The sequence below is a fragment of the Callionymus lyra genome, chromosome 14 (assembly GCF_982586985.1).
Source record: "Callionymus lyra chromosome 14, fCalLyr1.hap1.1, whole genome shotgun sequence".
Lineage (NCBI taxonomy): Eukaryota > Metazoa > Chordata > Actinopteri > Syngnathiformes > Callionymidae > Callionymus > Callionymus lyra.
Genome location: NC_141831.1, coordinates 15728974 through 15747558, shown reverse-complemented (window position 1 = coordinate 15747558; position 18585 = coordinate 15728974). Strand labels below are relative to the sequence as shown.

Sequence of the window (18585 nt, the reverse complement as noted above, 5' to 3'; positions counted from 1 at the left end):
ACTGTTCTTGTGCCACTTTTAACGTCTCAATCCTACCATGTTCTTGAACAATAAATCTGCTCACCAACGTCATATAACAACATTTAAAGTAACAAGTACACACAAATGTATTCACAAATTATAAGGAATAGTAACTATTATTTCGCCTTTATTGTTAAATTACAACCATAACTAAGCACTATAATCTCAAATCACTCTGACTCCATTGACAGGCTAAAGATGCCAACAGAAAAAGAAGACAAAATGTCATAATAATTGTTTTGAATTGAACTTTATAACTGATTATTATTGCATAATTCAACCCTCCAAGCATGTGCTGAGCGTCATGTCTCCAGACCTGATCACGGAAGTGTTGTACGTTCAAACCAGCCTGTTTGTGCATGTTGTTAAAAATGATGAGAACTCAAGAGTCCGGCCAAAAAAAAAGGAACAAACTACTCGACTGAACTCGAGCGACCTTAGATAACTTCCGAAAGGACATGACGTTCAGTTATTCGTTGGATTTTATGAGAAAGAAACAATAAAACTAATTCATACTTTTCAAGTTTCATTATGAAAGAGAAAAAAAGCCTTTTAAAAAAAAAAAAAAACTCCACTTGTGGTCTGTGAAGTTTCCTTGGTTTGTTTTTTTAAGGCAAATTATACATATTTAAAGAAGCAACATTTAAGTACTTAGAAAGAATTCGCCCCCGAGACTTTGCCGTTGACACCAAAACTGACAGACGATTATACGTTGATGACAGATGCTATCAAGAGATGGATGTTATATCAGGGTCAAAGTGACCCGGAGGCCCGAAAATAAATGCGTTTGTGGTATTCTTTTGTGTTGCCTCTAGGATAAGGTGAACGACCTCCCTGGCTTCCAGAAATACATATGCAGGGGTGGAGATCGTTCACCTTTAACCCAGAGGCAACACAAGGGATACCACAAACAAATTTGTTTTCGTACCTCTGGGTCACCTTGACCCCTGAGATAACGCAATGGCTAGGAATTCAACAAGCTGTATATCACTTCACTATATCTTTAACAGCGGTGGGCATGTATTCCCTGAGGGGCCACATGATGAACTGTATGGATATATAATGTTGTGTAAATTTATCTTTGCAAACAAATAAGTTATTTTATTGTGTATTATTACATTTGAATATGGTACAAATATATAGGTATTTGTGTAATTTCCTTTGATATATGCTCTTTATTTTTTCACTTTCTTATCGCTTTGCACTTTGCTTTTTATTAGCACTTTGCTTTTGTTATTTGCACTTTGTTCTTGAAAGTTACTGTTCTTTCTATAGTGTGCTGTAAACTGGAACCCTAATTTCTCAAAAGAGATCTCCAGAAAGATTAATAAAGTCAATCTAATCTAATCTAATCTAATCTGTTCTTTGGAAGAGGAGCAAAACAAACTTGTAATAAAAGATAGAAACAAGCACGAAACACAACTCTAAGGTAGTTGTTCGAAAACATGATCAGTCTTGCGGTTTTAACTGTGACCTCCTGAGGGCCACATGAATGCGGTTTTGAAGAGCCTCATGTGGTCCCCAGGCCACACTTTGACGAGGTATGATCGACACACTACACAAGTCTTTTCTTAGAACCAAAGTTATTGCAAGGCAAATACGAGTAAGTAATGACAAAGTAAACTAGATATAAAAGTGGTTCTAGACCAGACATTTAGTTGTAAAACTCAACATTTATGCCACATTATCAACCCAGATATGGTTTGTGAACACATGGACTATAGAAATATATGTATTTTTAATGGTTCTGGATTATTTAAAACCAACAAATTCAACCGAATTGTATGGAATTTATTTAAATGTTTGCCGTTTTGTCTTTTAGCTTAAACATAAAAGCTCAGAACGTCTCTGTCATCCTTCATGACCTGGAGCCCCAAACATATTTAAGAATGTTGGTACTCAAATTGTATCTGAGGTTTTTTGTTTTTTTATGGCAACCAGTCCGGACAAGCCGCCACAGGAGAAGAAGTTCTCACCTGTCGCTGTGTGGAGAGTCTCCCAGAGAGTCGAAGGAGTCCCCGTATTGGAGCCCCGGCCGATGGGGGTCGGGGTAAGAAGCACAGTGAGCGGCACGCCGGGCCCGTGCCTCCATGCACGCCGGACTGCTGCATTTACTGGTCCCCACGGACGATGACATCATTCCCGGCGAGTCGGAGAGGATGCTGTCAGAATGTTCCAGGCTCCACGTTCGTTCTTCATGTCTGACAACCCAAAAAATGTGCGTTACACCCCTGTGCGTCCCACTGCATACGTCCGCCAATCGTAGAGTTGGCGAAGGAAATGTTTCGGTTTACCTGTGAGTCGATGAGTGGGCGCGGGTGGAAGAATTGTGGGATCTGGAAGAAGCGTGACTGGCTGGAAACGACGCCTCCGTGACCGGCCGTATGACTCGTTCGGTGGCTGGAACATTCTTTGATATGTACTGCTCCGGGAACAGAGAAAAACTGTTATGGTTTAAAGTTTAAAAAATGGATTATTTAACGTGAGGGAATCTATGAGTCACTCACATCTACCATCGGAATCTCCTCTGGTCCTGGTCCTGGGTGATTGGGTCCGTTTGCAAGGTTTCGATTGGGGTGTTCTGGACACATGTTCTGTCGCAGATGATTGTGCATCTTCTTTCTCTGTTTCCTGGAGAGAAAACATCGATAGAATTATGCCTTTATTTTAACGTTTGATCTTTTTCTTTGGGCATTCCCATTTGCCAGACCAATAACAACTATCCTCCTTTCATCAATGACGATGAATTCCTCCTTACTATATCATAAGAAAACATCATGGTCCCTGGAGAATCATCCTTGTTTTTTATTCCATCCGACATCACAACAAAAAAGGGGTTGGACTGGAAGTTTATCCCCCTGAGGGCCTCTGGATTTAAACCCTTGTTATCTTAGGGTCAAGGTGACCCGGAGGCCCGAAAACCAATGTGTTTGTGGTATCCCCTTTGTTGTCTCAAGGTGAACGACCTCCCTGGCTTCCAGAAATACATATGCAGTTGTGGAGGTCATTATATTTGAGTAAAAATATGCACAAAATCTAGAATATACATGATTTATTTTTCATATGGTAAAATAAACAACTTTAATCATTTGTTTTCAATTATTTTGAGATAAAATATTCACTTATAGTTTGTTTTATTAACTGGTACAGTAAAAATAAGTAAAAAATATTATTCTTGGCTGGGGAAACTCTCCTACTCCTTAAAATTAACAAATCACTATATCATTAGCAAACATCATGGTCCCTGAAGTCAGTCTATAATCATTACAGAAGACAGGGACTTGGAGTTGATCCCTGATATGATGGGAACACCAGGGATCCCACAAACACATTTGTTTTTCGGTGGCCGGGTCACTTTGACCCTGAGATAGAAATGCTCACAAATAGCAAATAAAAAGTATAAAAAATATGATAGAAAAGTAAATTTCTGTAAGGTTAACCAGCAATAATTTAAATAAATAAGCAGAATCTGCAATTCTAAGGTAGCTTCTTATCAAATCACCATATGATCAGCAGACATCATGGTCCCTGGAGTCTGTCCATCATAATAACAAAAGAAAAGGGGGACCGGGAGAGGATCCCTGTCGAACAAAAACCCTTCGATTGACTTACTTGGTTTTGCAGTAGGCGACCACACACACGATGCCCACCACCAATAGAGCCACACAGATACCCGTGATTGTCAAGACCCTTTTCTGGTAGAGCTCCTCTGCCTCTGTTGGCAACAGAACATGACGGTCAAGACAAGTGGACCCGCATGAACACTCTTAAAAGATAAGTATTGATTTCATATTAATTCATATATATTTCAAACAATTCCTACTTTTTCATTGAAGAGCTTCTTTTGGCCGTAATGACAACTTCACCAATACGTGGATGATCTACTATTGTTCACTTGTATCTTGTAACCTTTTTTTTTCAGATTTAAGTCACGATATCATAGTTTTTTATCTACTGACTGTATGTATTACCATCAAAATGTCTAGTATGTTCAATATATCCAGACTTTTTTTGTATTCTTTCAGTTTTTTAGGTATATTATGGTATGTTTAGGGTCTAAAACGCCATAAACAGTGTTTTTTTACGTATTCACAATGTTAGCCAAATAAAACCTTTTTGTGGACTCCCACAAATCCCTGCTGTTCATTTCCTTCTGCATATTTAGGGAGTTCACACTGCGATCGGTATCAATATTGGCAACATTAGAGGTAAACATAACTCTCTTTTTTTTCTTCCCTTGTTCCTCATCCACCAGGTTTGTAACACCAGGTCCATCTTCCTTTAATAAATAAAAGCTGTCTCTGGACTTTTGTTCTGAAGCTCTCCATTGAAAAAAAAAAGCTGACAGGAATTGAAAAGCAGAACTTGAAAGAAAAACAAGATTTTGATCTAAACTTGAAATAACATGCTGGAAATAACATTACAGACAAAACTACTCAAACTTTACTTTAAAAAAAAAAAAAAAAAAGCAAGGGGTTGATGCAAGACACATAAACAAGATTTCTGGAGCCAAAGAGGAGAAGGGTTGCATATCAAAGGGAAGCAGCAGACGGAGGAAAACGGATTTGGATAGTTAGGAGATCGAGGATCAAGGAGGAAAGGAATCTATCAAACATGATACATCATGCTTGTTACAGTACAAATATCACTGGGAAATATGCTACGGTGAGTGAGGCAGTTAATGAAACTACTTTTTTTTTTTTTTTTTTTTACAGATGAACCAATGAGAGATGCAGTTAATAACGTTTGTTTTAGTGTCAACTGGTCCAATGAGTCGTTACGTCAGAATCAGTTAATACAAAGGGGTCAATATGATTTCGGGGTCCAAAACCACAGAAGCATGTCAACAAGAGCAACATCCATTTAGTAGCTATTTTCTTTTATTATTTTTTTTTGCTTTTTTTAGGACGGAGAATGAAAACGGATCGTTCCATACCCATAAATTCAATCCCAAGATGCTCTGCCGTGGCAGAGGGAAGGAGTCGGAGGAGAGAGACACAATAAGAACAGTTTAGAAAAAGCCACCGTCCGTCGTGTCGTGGATCAGATACACAAATAGACATCATAGTGAGACACTTGAAATGTAGTTAGTGGACATGCAACAAAAAAAGACACACACGGACATGAATTCTACAGACTTTTCTACACACAAATATATTTGCTTTCAGAAGATGCTTGTAAATTATCATTGATTTCTGCAGTGTCCCATAATGTACTGCAACAGTTCCAGCACCATTGATTAGAGCCAGACGTGTATTAGAAAGTTCCACAAATCATCGTCCGCCTGGGACTTTTGATTTCAGATCTGACGGTCCAAGAAAAAAAGGCTAAAAACCTTGACTACTGATTTGAGGAAAAACATGCGTCATCTGCTGAGATTATCGGAGCTTTTCACTGTTGCTGCGTTTTCCTAAAAATGTAACAGTGAGTTTCTCGAACACACCCATCACATGAACAGGCAAGTTGGACGGGGTGCGTGTGTGTGTGTTTGTTGGAGTCGGGCGCCTGAATAGGAATCATTTAATTGGAGCTTATATTATACGGCAGAGTGAGGCCGTCGCTGGGGAGCACCAATCACAGGCTGTTATCTCCCTGGCAGCTCTTTCATTCCTTCTGACGTCGCGGCCAAGCCCTTACGGCCGAGGAGCAGGAGCCGTCCTTCCAGCGCTCCGCGGCGCCTCCTGGGAATGGGAGGCGCCCCTCCAGGAAGCGGGTGTTTAAGTGAGGAATTGTGTGTGTGTGTGTCAATTTGCCTGTGTGTGCTTGCATGCTGACATGCTATATATTGGGTCTCATCAGGATTACAAAATCATATTTAATGGCTATAAAATGTCAGATTTCTTGGACAAATATGTGAAAATAATAATAATTAAAGGTGACATTAATGGTTTTCTTCTGTCAGTCCACTGAACTTAAAGTGATAGTTTCGCCCAAAATTTAAATTTCACTTTTTTTCTACTCAGTCTAAGGGGTGGGATTATTTTAGATAAAATGTATGTCGCTATATCTGGTGCTTATTATCTTCGTCATCCTTATACATAAAAGCTCAAAATATTGACTTATCTGAACGTTTTCTGATGTCGAAGCTTCAATGCAAAAGGGGCGTTATGGTCGAGCAGTATGGAGGTATTTTGATGTTTTTAAGTGTGTTTTTCTGGACAAAGACAATTGAGCCTCGGTTGCGAAAATGAGTGAAATCCGAATTTTTGGTGAACTATCCCTTTAAGACTAACTGGACCTGAGATTTTCTCCAGTACTGATGGCAAAAAAGTTAATTTTAGTGACTAATAACAGATCTTCCTCTCAGTCCGACTTACTGACACCTACTGGTGAGAATTGATATTGCCGTTTAAGTCAACAAGGTAAAATAAACTTATCTATACTTATATTAAGTGTGTCTTAAATAGATCTTGTACCTCTATTGTATCATCAGTATGTGTCTGTTTGTACAAAACTCTCATTTCGTTGAAATATTTACGCTAGAAAATGTGCTTAAGCCCCGCCCACTGAAAACACTGTCTGTAGATTAAATCTTGTTTACCATAATAACACCCACTCTGCTGTGATTATTAAAACGTCAGGGTTATCGTCATCACTTCGGGAAGTCCGAGGGACTCGTTATTTAAAACAAAGCTGGGTGTGATTACAGCTGTAGGAGGAGGAGTCAAGACCATTATTACGTCATAATGGACTCCGCTCTCGTAACCTCTTGTTCGCGGTGATTTCAGACGAGGGAGAACTTTGTAATGAGGAGGGACTTCTCTTGAAGAGGAAGATTTTACCATTTGAAACATGTGAGTGTTTGTCTTAAGTTGCCATTTAATATAAAGTAAATGTAGAAAAAGTGTGGAGGGTGACGCAAAAATGTTGACAAGAAGGTCCACGCTTAAATTTGGCAGTTGGTACTTAGAAGTCCGAAGATTATTAGACGATTATTTTCTCGAGAAACTAATATGTTTAGATACTGTTTTAAAATGTAATTTCTGGAACTTTGAACAAATCTTTAATCCACTATAAATCAATACGTCAATATGTTGCTATTTTCTTTTTAGTGACAAATCTGGTAGCATTTTGTTTCATTTATCACAAGAAAGAAAACATCTAAAGCCAAAGTAAACTAAATAGCTGCTAAAGTTGATCGGAAATAATGACTTAACAGTTTAAACAACGGCACAGTCGCAATCCTTGCGTCAATCCGACAACGGACTCGCCCAGCATGACAGGGCGACACGCAGGAAGTGCCCTGGAACCATCCACAACTCGTACCTACACCCACAACAGCTGCGACTTCAACGACTCCCTACTAAGACGGGATAGTTTATAGTGTCCTAACAGTTTTATGAAGACACAATGTCATTTGTATGTTATTAAATCTCAAGCAGATTTTTCTTTTTTTTTTTTCTTCATTCAGATGATATCTGAGCCTCGGGAGCGCCTCAGCCTTTGAACACGGGAGCATGTAAACTAAGTTATTGAGTCCTGGCCTGCGCTCATGTGTCTGGATGAAAACCAGGAATAAACTCTGTCCTTGATGCAGCTGTGTTGAAGTTGAACAGAGAGAAACAGCTCCCACACACTCACCCGCCGGCCGCTGCCAAAAAACAAGTAGTTACAACATGGTACGTTTACTTTAATGCTAGCTGAGATCGCATCTTCCGAGAAAAAACAAATTGTAATAATAACAACAACAGAATAAAAAAGGATTCACCGAATCTCTACGAATCAGCCAATAAAACAGAAACAACTTGTTCCAAAAAAGTTCCAGAAACGACTATTTGACCTTGAAGTGAAGCAAAATGGGGCCTGCAAAGACACGATACTTGCAAATATGCATACCAGTCGAAACAATTACTGTAATCCAACGCGTAAATTACAGGCTTTAGATTTTATTATTACATGATAACGCAAAGGATTGGAGTTCAGATCCTCGGCTCGGGGAAGAAGAAAGAATGCCTCGTCAGGTTCACAACCCTCAGCGCGCTTTTCCACGCTGGCAGAGGAAGCGAACGCCCTCGAGGCGAGTACAATCAGGCGACGATAGAGCGCATGTTGCTGGTATAATTCCGTATTTGATGGATGTGTTTGCTGATGTTCGCGTCTGGAATCGGAGAGGAGTTTACTTTTCTTTCCTCGGGGGTGTTGAGGGTGTTTGACATGGCGTTGTGATGTACCGTGTGAACCTGGTGATGAGGACGTTGAAGATCGTCGAGGTGGGTCTAGTGTACCGTTTGATGCTAACAACTGAGGAATTAGACACATTTTCAGTTTGACTTTCAAAGAGAGTTTTTAAATAATCTCTTCTAGTGAAACTACTGTCTGATAGTAATATACTACTTATTTACGTATCTTCTTATCTCATATAAAACTAATCGTGGTTTACACTTAATTTAACATGAAAGGCAAACAAAAATAAGATGGTTAAACAAATAGAAGCTATAACTTAATAAAGGACCTGCTAAACTAAGCTAGGCATGTTTTGTAGCTTTTAAAATGAATTGTATTCACTTTTTTTTGTAGTTACCCTTTTAATATCACGTTTATGTTTAGAGTAAATGTGTATTTGAGTCTGAAATATTTTAGTTGTCTTTTTTCTCTCTTTTGACTAGAACTTTAATTCCATACATCAACTCTAACACAGCAGAACTAAGATGGATAAAAAAAGGTTAAATTAAATAATTAAATTGTAATATATAATATACCCATTTATCATTATTTTTAATGCTTAAATTATTCAAAACTTTGCTGCTTTAATAAACGTGTTATACAATTGTATCAAAGACAAAAATATATAATATTTTCAGACACAGATTGTCAAACTAACTCATTAGGTATTTACAAGCCAATCTAAAGCTGTAGCTTTAAGCTAGTTTCACTTTGACTACGCTAAGCTAGTTTTGTAGTTTTTATAAAGAATCATTTTATAAACTTTTTTTGTAGTTATCTTGTTCATAATCATGTTCATCAGAGTACATCTGTATTTAAGTCTGACATAGTCTGTTATAGTCATTTTAAAAGCTAAAATTCAGCTAAAGCTAAGTAAGCTAGTGGACGCAGAAGTCTGCTGTTGCATCGATTAAAAAAACATTTTTTATCATATTTTAGAAACATGTAATGCAATATCAGTTGGTAAACAAGATCTAAATTATTTAGATTGTATTTGTTTATTACATGTGGTTTTTGTTCTTCTACTTAATCTAGCTATTTTTGTTTAGCATGAAGCAATGAGTTAGCATTCCCTATGTTGTTATTTTACTGTTTTTTTTCAATTTATTTCAAAAACATTTTTAAAGCCATTGTTTGAACTCTGAGCTGCAGCTTACACATTGTGTTTTATAAATAAAAAATGATTGAACAAATACAAACGCTAACACAAATGCTACAAAATGCTATCGTTGCGTTCTAAACACGCCACAAGAAAATGTATTTTCGCAAAATGTGACCGATTTCTGTTTTGCTTTCAGTTTCAATCTGAATATGAAGATAGTTTGTGTTGATGCTAACCAGTATCTTATCTGCTGAAGTGTTCAATAGATTTAAAGATCATAGTATTGTGAATATCTCTTCATACTTCAGGTGAAAACAAAGTCGTCATGAGCTCAATTTGTGCTGGAATTCAGTCATGCCGGCTCATGTGTGACCTACATTCTGACTCCACAGCAACATCCTCACAAAAATAAACACAACACAAATGTAAAAAAATAAGCAAAAGTGCATCTTCTGAAAGCAACTGATTTACAACTGATCATGCCTGTTAGTTAATTTGATGTTTTAATGAAATCAATTATATTATTCCTCTGAAATAAATGTATTAAAATGTACATTCTGAAAGCGAGTTACCGGTAATATATCAGTTCATAGACTTGGATACATTTATATATATATATAATCAATGTTTTTAAATTGATTTAACTCAAATCTACTGATTCCACACGGACGACATGCAAGGACGAGACGAGGACAGAGGAGGAAGTCGACATACGGTAGAAACTGGCCATAACGTAGGTTTGACAGCGATCACCAGTAAAGTCATTTGGACACCTGATGGGAAGAAACAAAAGCCAACAGAAAGAGGAGAGAGAGGGAGGAGAAGGTGGGTGGGTGAGCGAGGAAAAAGAGGGTGTGAACAGGAGAGAAAAGAAGGGGTGATAAAAGGGAGACAAAAAGGGGGGAGGGAGAGAGAGAGAGAACAAGTAAATTAGACCACCAGCAAAAAACTACAGGCAGCAGATGCAGCGAGTTCCCCGTGAATGACACCAGCGCCAACATGTGGACCTGAGAAAAAGGAGGAAGACCAAGGGGGAAAAAGAGAGCAGCCCGGAGTGAGGGTGGAGGGGGGAGTCCAGAGAGAGTGACAACTGTGTCTCTGGTTTCAGCTGCTCGCATTAAGTGAACATACTTTTGTTAGGATTGGGCATGTACAACCGCAGAGGGTCGGCCGTTAAGCAGCGCCGGCCGAAGTATCCTTTCGGACATCTAGGAAGGAACAGAAGACGGTTATTGCACGAAAAACATCGAGAGGCTGAAAAGGCCGCTTTGACACAAATTAATTCTGCCGGAGTCGCCTCATTAGGCTTCGGATGTGGCCCTTTACCTGCATTTATGTGGCCCCCATGAGTCGAACTAGAACACTGAACATGGACAAAAAATGTTGTGTTTTGACCAGTATTGTGCCCAACAAGCGGACGGCTACCTGGAGGACTTGATGTTAGTTTTCCCATATTAAAATAAAGTACAAATAATTTAGAAAAAAGCTATTAAAACTATTATGTTAGCTTCATTAAAATAAAACTTGTCTACTGTTTTTTTAGGTGGAAAACCATCTAATTTTATTTAACTTCAATACCGTTTGATGTAAAAATAACAACAAAAAAAACAAAATACTTTTCTCGCTGTACCATACATTTATTTTTTTCTCTTTTAACTCAGAGGAAGGGTAACAACATTTTTTTTTATTTTATACCACTTTAATTCATCACCTCTATCACTCTTCTTAAACAAACAACAATTATTTTTTATCTACTGCCACCACAAGAAAATCCCATGTTATGTTTACGACAGTAGCAAAAATGTTGATTCTAAAGGCGGGAAACCCTTGTTTATATAACTAAAATTGATAAAAAACTAAATTTAAATAATTTGAATAATTACAAAAAGCAGAAAGGCTGATTAATACACAGATATCTTTAAGATAAATTGCTTGATTTATTCAAAAGTTCAATGACAAACACATCCCATGTTTTACAGAAGTACATTTTAGACCCAACTAACACATAAGTTATTAAATGAAGTATTTTTTCTTTACTATGTCCTACACTACGAGGAATACGTTTCTCCTCCACTTCGAGAAGTGGTTAAAAAAAAGGGTTGTTCTTGGTTGATTTACAGAGTATGACTACTGATGCTCTGGACTTTTGGGGCACGAGAATGGAAGGACAATATTTGGATAGATTATGGAAATGGATCTGGCCATTAATCACAAAGTGCTTTGTCAGCAATCTACACATGTAAAGGCTTTAAAAGAACAACATTGTTTTTCGCTTCGCAAAGTAATATTATCGTAGCTGAAGATCGACTATCATCGAGTCTCTTTTAGGCCAAACCATATTTCCTCATTATGATCCCATTAGGGCGCCCAGTTGTTCTTTTAGGGTTACAGACATTCCACCCGAGTCACAACTGGACCACCAGACCGACAAAGGTCACTGCTTCTGATTTACTTGTTCCTCACTGCGCCTCCCAGGAGCACCATAACATTCAGCGTTTAATCACTCACCCTGAGTGATCGCGTCTTAAGTGGAGGAAAGACTTCGGCAAGACTCGACTGAAAGACGAGAGAAATAAGCTGTCGCCACGTAATCGTAAAATCCGACGAGTTTGCGGATATCTTAAAGCGACGCAGCTGCAAACTCCATTATTTGCACTTTATCTTTACAGGCAAAAAAAAAAAAAAAAGAAGCCACAAATACATCATTTTTCATCATTTCTAAAGAGAAAATAAACACCCCAAGTTGGGCTGGGAGGCGACCATGTGTTAGCAGATGTGGAAGAGGTCGGGTTTGAACGTATTCTGGAAGAAGAATAAACAGTGGACGTACATTCCTCTCCAACGTCCCACAGTTCGGGGAGTCGTGGAACTTTATAAAAAGATCCCAGTGCAGCCTCTATTGCTCTACGCCCAATTACAAGTTATGGCATGCACTTAAATTGTTACATTTGAATGACATGGGTGTATAGGATTCCTACTCCGGAGTCTTCTTTCTCCAAAGATTGAGAACTGGAGCAATGTTCAGGAGACTACACTGGGACTTCACTTCAGAAGGAAATGTGTTTAAGTTTATTTCACGGTTGTCGACTAAATCATGTTTGTAATCTTTGAAACTTGGCTTCAGGTAAATCCCATTTTTCTTCCGTTTGAGAAGTGAAACTGTTTCCTAAGGTTGGTTAAAAAGGGTACTCAAGTATTGCTCATTAACAGTTGGACTTCTAGACGTCATCGGGATTCAACCGTTTTAAATTGTGTAAGGGAATTGATTGTAAAACAGGAAATATGAGAGGTGTAACACATGATGTAATGGGCTGTTTATAAACATACACAAGGCCTGTGGGCTACCTTGAGTACCAGACATGATTAAGTTTCGCCTTCTCCATAATTTCAATTATTAACGACAATTCCCATAATGCACTGCAATAGTTGAACCGCCTAGTTTTCCTACTGTAAAAGCAAAATGTTTCAGGAAAAGTATTCTCTTTAGAAAAATGAAGAATTAGGCTTCAATAGAAAAATAAATGAATTAAAACAAGTAACAATAATATATATATGTATTTAACTTGTGTCGGGCCTTTGGGTCATCTTAACCCTGAGATAACACTAGGGTTAAATGGTGTCAATGAAACACTTTTATTCAGATATCGTTTGTTTTTTTTATCGTTTTTATTTAACAAATGTGGCGACAAAGTTAAAGCGCAAACTTAAACAAACACAGTAAATCTCTCTTTTTTTACTTATGAATTTCAATGAAAATAGTTTTATTTATTTACATTTTTTAATCCAACAACGTAGTTATTTTATTAAAAGGCCCCTGGTTTGACATGTCCAATATTTGTTAATGTTACCCAAGACTGCAATTTGTATTATGCTGAAGCATATATGAGATAAACCACTGAAATGCCGAGAAGGAGCTTGACATAAAAACCCTGGGTCTGGTTCTTCTGCAGGACCTGTTTAGCCGGTGAGTGATAGCCAGTGAAGGTTGGCCATTCTCCAACGTTTTTGGACCTTTGCCTCGGCCCTGAGTGAATTAGCCACATCAATTGAGTTATTGTTGCCTCCTATTTGTACACAGCGTATTGAACGGCTGTCGTAGACATGTGCTTGTCAAGCATTCCTGCTCAAGCCAACTGCACACAAAGGCTGTGTCAGTGTTTCCCAGTTCACAGGGGAGACCACTGTGTTAGCGTGTGACCACAACGCTATTCCGTGTTTGTCTGAAAATATACATACGTTTATATAAATCGTTGCACAAATATGTGCTCTGTTGACAATCTTAAGCATATTTAAAAACATTTTAACAGCTGTGTTTGTCAATTAAAAGTTGACAGAAAGTGTCAACATTAGCATTTTTGGCTAACAGCAAAATGCCAAACTTTCATCTTTTTTGTCCATGCAAAGTAGTTGTTTGTTTACTAGAGACTATGTCAACAAGTAATTTGTTTTAAGCTTAGTAAAATGAATATCTTGGCTAACAAGAGTTAGCGAAACTACGACTAGTTAGGTGGAAAGTCAACAATGCCTGTTTGCGTTTAGCTAACAGACTTTGTCAATACACAACATGCTAGTGAAAGTTAAAAACAGAACCGAAAGTGATATTAACTTTTAAATTGACTAAAAGTAACCATCTAACTTTATATAATGAGACTAAAGATAATATATCTTAATAATATATGCAATTACTCAGTCAGTATTAACATTAACAGCTAATTTAATCATACTTGAAATAGTAATTCTCAAATGTTAAGTTGTTCAACAGTATTTGATCTAAAAATGGGAAATTTGTTATTAATTCCGTGACAATAACAACTTTTCCCGCCTGTTTCATTTATTTGAAGAGCCGCTTCCGACCGTTGTGTGAGTTCCTCCAGGGATAATATCAACCTCTACCTCTCTGCGCACTTTAGTCGTGAATCTTGATCCCCTTTTTCCAAGGGCCTTTAACGTAAACACGATTCTATTTACCTCATTGGGGGCCTCTAACCAGCGTAAATATTTGCTCTCTACTAAACCTATGACTCATGACATTTGGAGAAGGCTTTTAATGTGAAGTCCTCCTATACACTCAACGTGACTTAAAAGGACGAGGGCCCCATCCCACTATTATTGTAGAGCTACACAACAAGTGTGTAGCATTATCCTGTGATGTGTTTCTGCTGCTGCTGGAACAAAAGAAGAACAGGAATCAAGTGTTCTCACGGATATTGAAACATATATTATAGGACATAAGTGGAGAAAGGTTTTTTTTCTCAAAAGTGTAATATTAAGGAATTAAAAACAACAGCTTACTTGCATGAGAGCTGATCGATACCATGTATGAAGAAACAGTCGCCGCCGTTCACACAGTAGGTCTTTTCTGTCTCGTTGCATCTTCTGCGATGGCCTGAGCCTGGAAATGACGTTGTGGTTACTGCAAGAGAAGACAAGGAAATATATTAGTCATGTTCATTTTAACAATATTTCTTGAAATTCTCAATCAAAACAACCTATTTATGAAGTATAACATGACGATATGAAAAGCACTAAAACATCACACACCTCTGCCAAGTACCTAATTTCACATCTCGGTGTTGAAACAAAAGCATTTAATCAAAAGTAAAAAGTGTCCAACAATTTTCAACTCAAAGTAAGTTCAATGGATTTGATGATTAAAAGTTGAGCTAAGATGAGAATCAGCTTCTAAAAATAAATCCCAGACCATGGTTCTCGGTCAGAAAACATTGTGTCCAAGGTCAAAAATGAAGGAGGTTGATGGATGGATTGTGTCTTTAAATGTCAGGAGTAAATCTGTCCTTGTGCAGGAATAGTTGGTACAGATCCAAAAAGACTAAGAAAATATCATAATCAGTTGGGAAGTGTTCAAAAGAGGAACCAAGATTGGTGACTCAGAATCACGATGACTGTTACAGTGATGATTAAAGTCTGAAAAGGTGTGGAAAAATAACCGGATTTCTCTAGGTAATATTCGCCTTTGTCGCTTGACACCTCAAGACGTTTGTCTTGATCAAACGTTGCTCAAAAATAAGTCTGTAATAGCGGAAAAAATTTGAAAACAAACATCTTTGAAGAGTTTCTTTGAATATCTTGAAGGCTGATCTGTAAATATAAATCCTTTAAACGGTCCAGAATGAAAAAAAAAGAAGGGCCCCCCTGCAGGTTTCTAAGAATAGGAAAGTCTGTGCTTCAATATCTTTTAATGGATTATTTCCTCAAGTCCTAACAATATTAAATAAAGTAGTATAAGTTCTCTCGTAGAAGCAGAAGGACTCTTAGTTTTCCATCCACAAGTGTAATTGTGTCTTCAAACCGTGTTGACACTATCTGAAGAACGTCTATGAACAAAGATAAACAGTTCCCTGACATAGCGTAGGAGTTGTTTACGCGTTGACTCAGGTCCTTGGAATGGCCCAAAATGTCATGTATCTGCACTTAATCCCACCACTGAAGAGATATAATTTGTTTGGGATGAAAACTGCTTATCAGAAGGAAAAGCGGGGAAACGTTTGAAGCGTGAGTGCTGAGCGAGGCGTGGAGTGGGAGCGTGCATCGACATCCGATGTCGACACGTGAGGGAGCGTGTTTACCTGCCGTATATTAGCGCCACAGAGGACGTTTGACAGCCGGGGAAGAGGGGCATTAAAGGTGTTTCCGATCGGAACGTCAACACACGACGCTCCGGCTATCATCGGCCGATATTCACCTATTGCAGACATATCGCGCTTGAGATTTTATTCAGCTGCGCCACTGCGTCTGACACATATTAGGCTCGCTGCCATCGGGACAAGCTTTCACAACTCCCGTTTTGTTGTCTGGCAAATTCTTTCATCTGGATGGTGACGCGCTGCCTCGCTCAGGAGAACACTTCTGGTTTAGCTGAAACAACAAGAGTTACTTCCCATGTTGCTTCACTGACTGATGAAGGATAAATTGAAGGTAAAAGACACCACAGGGCTTGTAAATAAGGCGTTAGGTCACCACAACAAAGTCAACCCTCCCTAGCATTGAATCTCTGAACGTCAATAGAGGCATGGAACATGGCATTCAATAGGACATTAGATCAGTGGTGTAGAAGATTACGGCAGCAGAGAAGAACTGTTTCGTTGGATTCAACCTCTCATTGAAAGGTTGACTCAACCGGATCTTCTACTGCAATGATTACAGTGAAGGACGATTGTTTGTCTTTGTGGTCTTTTCTTCTTATGATTCTAGGCTTGGGAAGGTATTCACTTCGATGAACTCATCCCTTGCTCATCCAAGAGTAACCAAAAAAGAGTTTGGTTCTCAGAAGATAAACGGTCCATGTCGTATCCAAAGATTGGGGTTAAGAAAGTTGAGATCAGATTTGAGGTAAAGCTGCAATGTGACACAAATGGACCAAACCATTTTCAGTAAGGACGACATTGTACTGGAAAAGGGGCTGAGCCAGAAGCCAGAGATAAACAAGATTACTTTAGGAGTTGTAATTGAAAGGCAATCGCCTGTCAGCAAGAAGGTTGTGGGTTTGCTTCCCTGTGGGGGAACCGTGTTTTTATGTCTTTGTGTGCCCTGATGTGCTGTCCAGGGTGTCCCTCTCCCCTCAAGGAGCTGGGATCTGCTCTAGCCCCTGCCTTTGACATCCATGAAGGAAAAACCGGCAGAAAATGAATGAATTTGGAGCTTGGTCAACCAGAAGGGGCTCAGCTACAACTGCCTCTTAACGTGAGCATCGTAGAGGGAGCTTTGGGGTCTCTCGTTGTCCTGTAAACAATTTGGTATTCCCCAGCCTTTTTGAGGAAAGGAATGTTACTTTTCTGTTATCCTTCAGTTTTACCTCAAAAAAGTGTACAAATATTTATATAACTATAATAAATTATCTAGTATGGTGATTTAGGATGAATGTTGCGTTTACTCTATACGTCTGACTCTATACATCTCTTCAGCCCTCCGGCAGAAAGCTTGCTTTGTTTCATCAGGGATGACTAACTGTAAAGGGTGGGAATGGTGGCGGTTGAAAAGTCTGATTCGAAAGATTTCTTTGTTTTGAGGTGTGTTTCAATGCCATCAAAAACATGTTTTGTGTGGGTTTTCAAGCTTCGTTTACTTCTGTCGGGGTCCATTTGAACAGGCGGGGATTTACGCAGCCAATTATAAATCAGTAATAACAACTATGTTTTCTGTCAACGTAAATCCGACAACACCCAAACAACGTTTTCCATGCCGTCTAGTCGATAATCAAAACTGCCTCTCTGCCACACCTGACCTCTTTCAGGAGTGCTGGTTTGTAAAACGCCTCATAAAAAGATCAGACAAACCTGTCGGGAGAGGGAACCTTAAAAACATTGTAAAAAAAAAGCCTCCTACGCTCAAAATAGCAACCTTGTGCCGAGTTCTTGGGAGAACTGTACATGACGCACAACCAAAAAGTGGCCAAACGGGCTTGACTGCATCCTAATTTACTAGTTGAGGCAGAAGTGAACCCAGAAAGTTAATATAGGAAGAAGGAGGGAGGAAAACATTCTGGACAGACCATCAGTCCTCCTCGGTGCATACACAGTCGTACATAATCTCCAGTCCACCTGGCTTACATGTGGGTGGACCGCGGGTGAAAAAACAGATGACCCGGAAAAAAACCCACACAAGGAGAGGGAGAACATGTAAACTTCACACAGACAGGATCAAGGCTGAGGTTTGAACCTTGGTCATGTTCGGCTGCCAAAGTTTATTTGGCTCCTTGTCAAACCAAATCCATTTCACTGTATTGACCTTCTGCCTCATCACTCAAAGTGGCAAGGTTAAAACCATGACAAGCACAGAGCTGCTTTTATAATCCCATTATTAGATATTTGTCCATTGTCCAACATTGTTTCATTAACTCTTTAATTATCAGATGCTTGGAACGTCTAATTAATTTAAGAAAACACTATAGTTTGAAATGTATTGAATTCAATACTACGTTAATATGATTATCATTCATCTTTTTTGGAATGTTGGTCATTCAGGTTCATGTGAAACCTCACTTATACCACTTGTAGAACAATTTTACAATGTCAGAATAGTTGCACGTGGGTTGATAAAGCTTTAAATTTAAGTAAGTGGGACAGTCAAAATACCTTGAATGTTCAAGGTCAAACAGGAACTTTAGCATGGATGACCTGATTCAGTTTCTTCTATATTATTTTCAAATATACAAAAAACCAAAACATAGTTGGACTATCCGCCAAAGTTAGCAATGTTGCTAATGCTAGCTAGAATTGTCATGTCATTTCCATTAAACTAATACATCATATCATGTGCTGTTGTGAATTAAAGCTCTAATA

The 18585-nt window shown here is 38.5% G+C and overlaps 1 protein-coding gene across 4 annotated transcripts in view; it reads right to left on the bottom strand.

Annotated features, from left to right (window-relative positions):
* Nucleotides 1-18585, bottom strand: part of nrg2a (neuregulin 2a) — a 109421-nt gene that overhangs the window by 5268 nt on the left and 85568 nt on the right. For 2 of the 4 annotated variants that reach the window (XM_087807863.1, XM_087807866.1), the window contains exons 4-10: nucleotides 14579-14699; nucleotides 10001-10059; nucleotides 4958-4981; nucleotides 3634-3736; nucleotides 2529-2652; nucleotides 2316-2443; nucleotides 1998-2222 (exon numbers count right to left, since the gene is read on the bottom strand). In XM_087807863.1, coding sequence (XP_087663989.1) covers nucleotides 1998-2222; nucleotides 2316-2443; nucleotides 2529-2652; nucleotides 3634-3736; nucleotides 4958-4981; nucleotides 10001-10059; nucleotides 14579-14699 — 784 coding nt within the window. Of the gene's footprint in view, nucleotides 1-1997; nucleotides 2223-2315; nucleotides 2444-2528; nucleotides 2653-3633; nucleotides 3737-4957; nucleotides 4982-10000; nucleotides 10060-10417; nucleotides 10495-14578; nucleotides 14700-18585 lie in introns of all 4 variants that reach the window. The other 2 variants (XM_087807865.1, XM_087807864.1) reach the window with 2 other exon arrangements.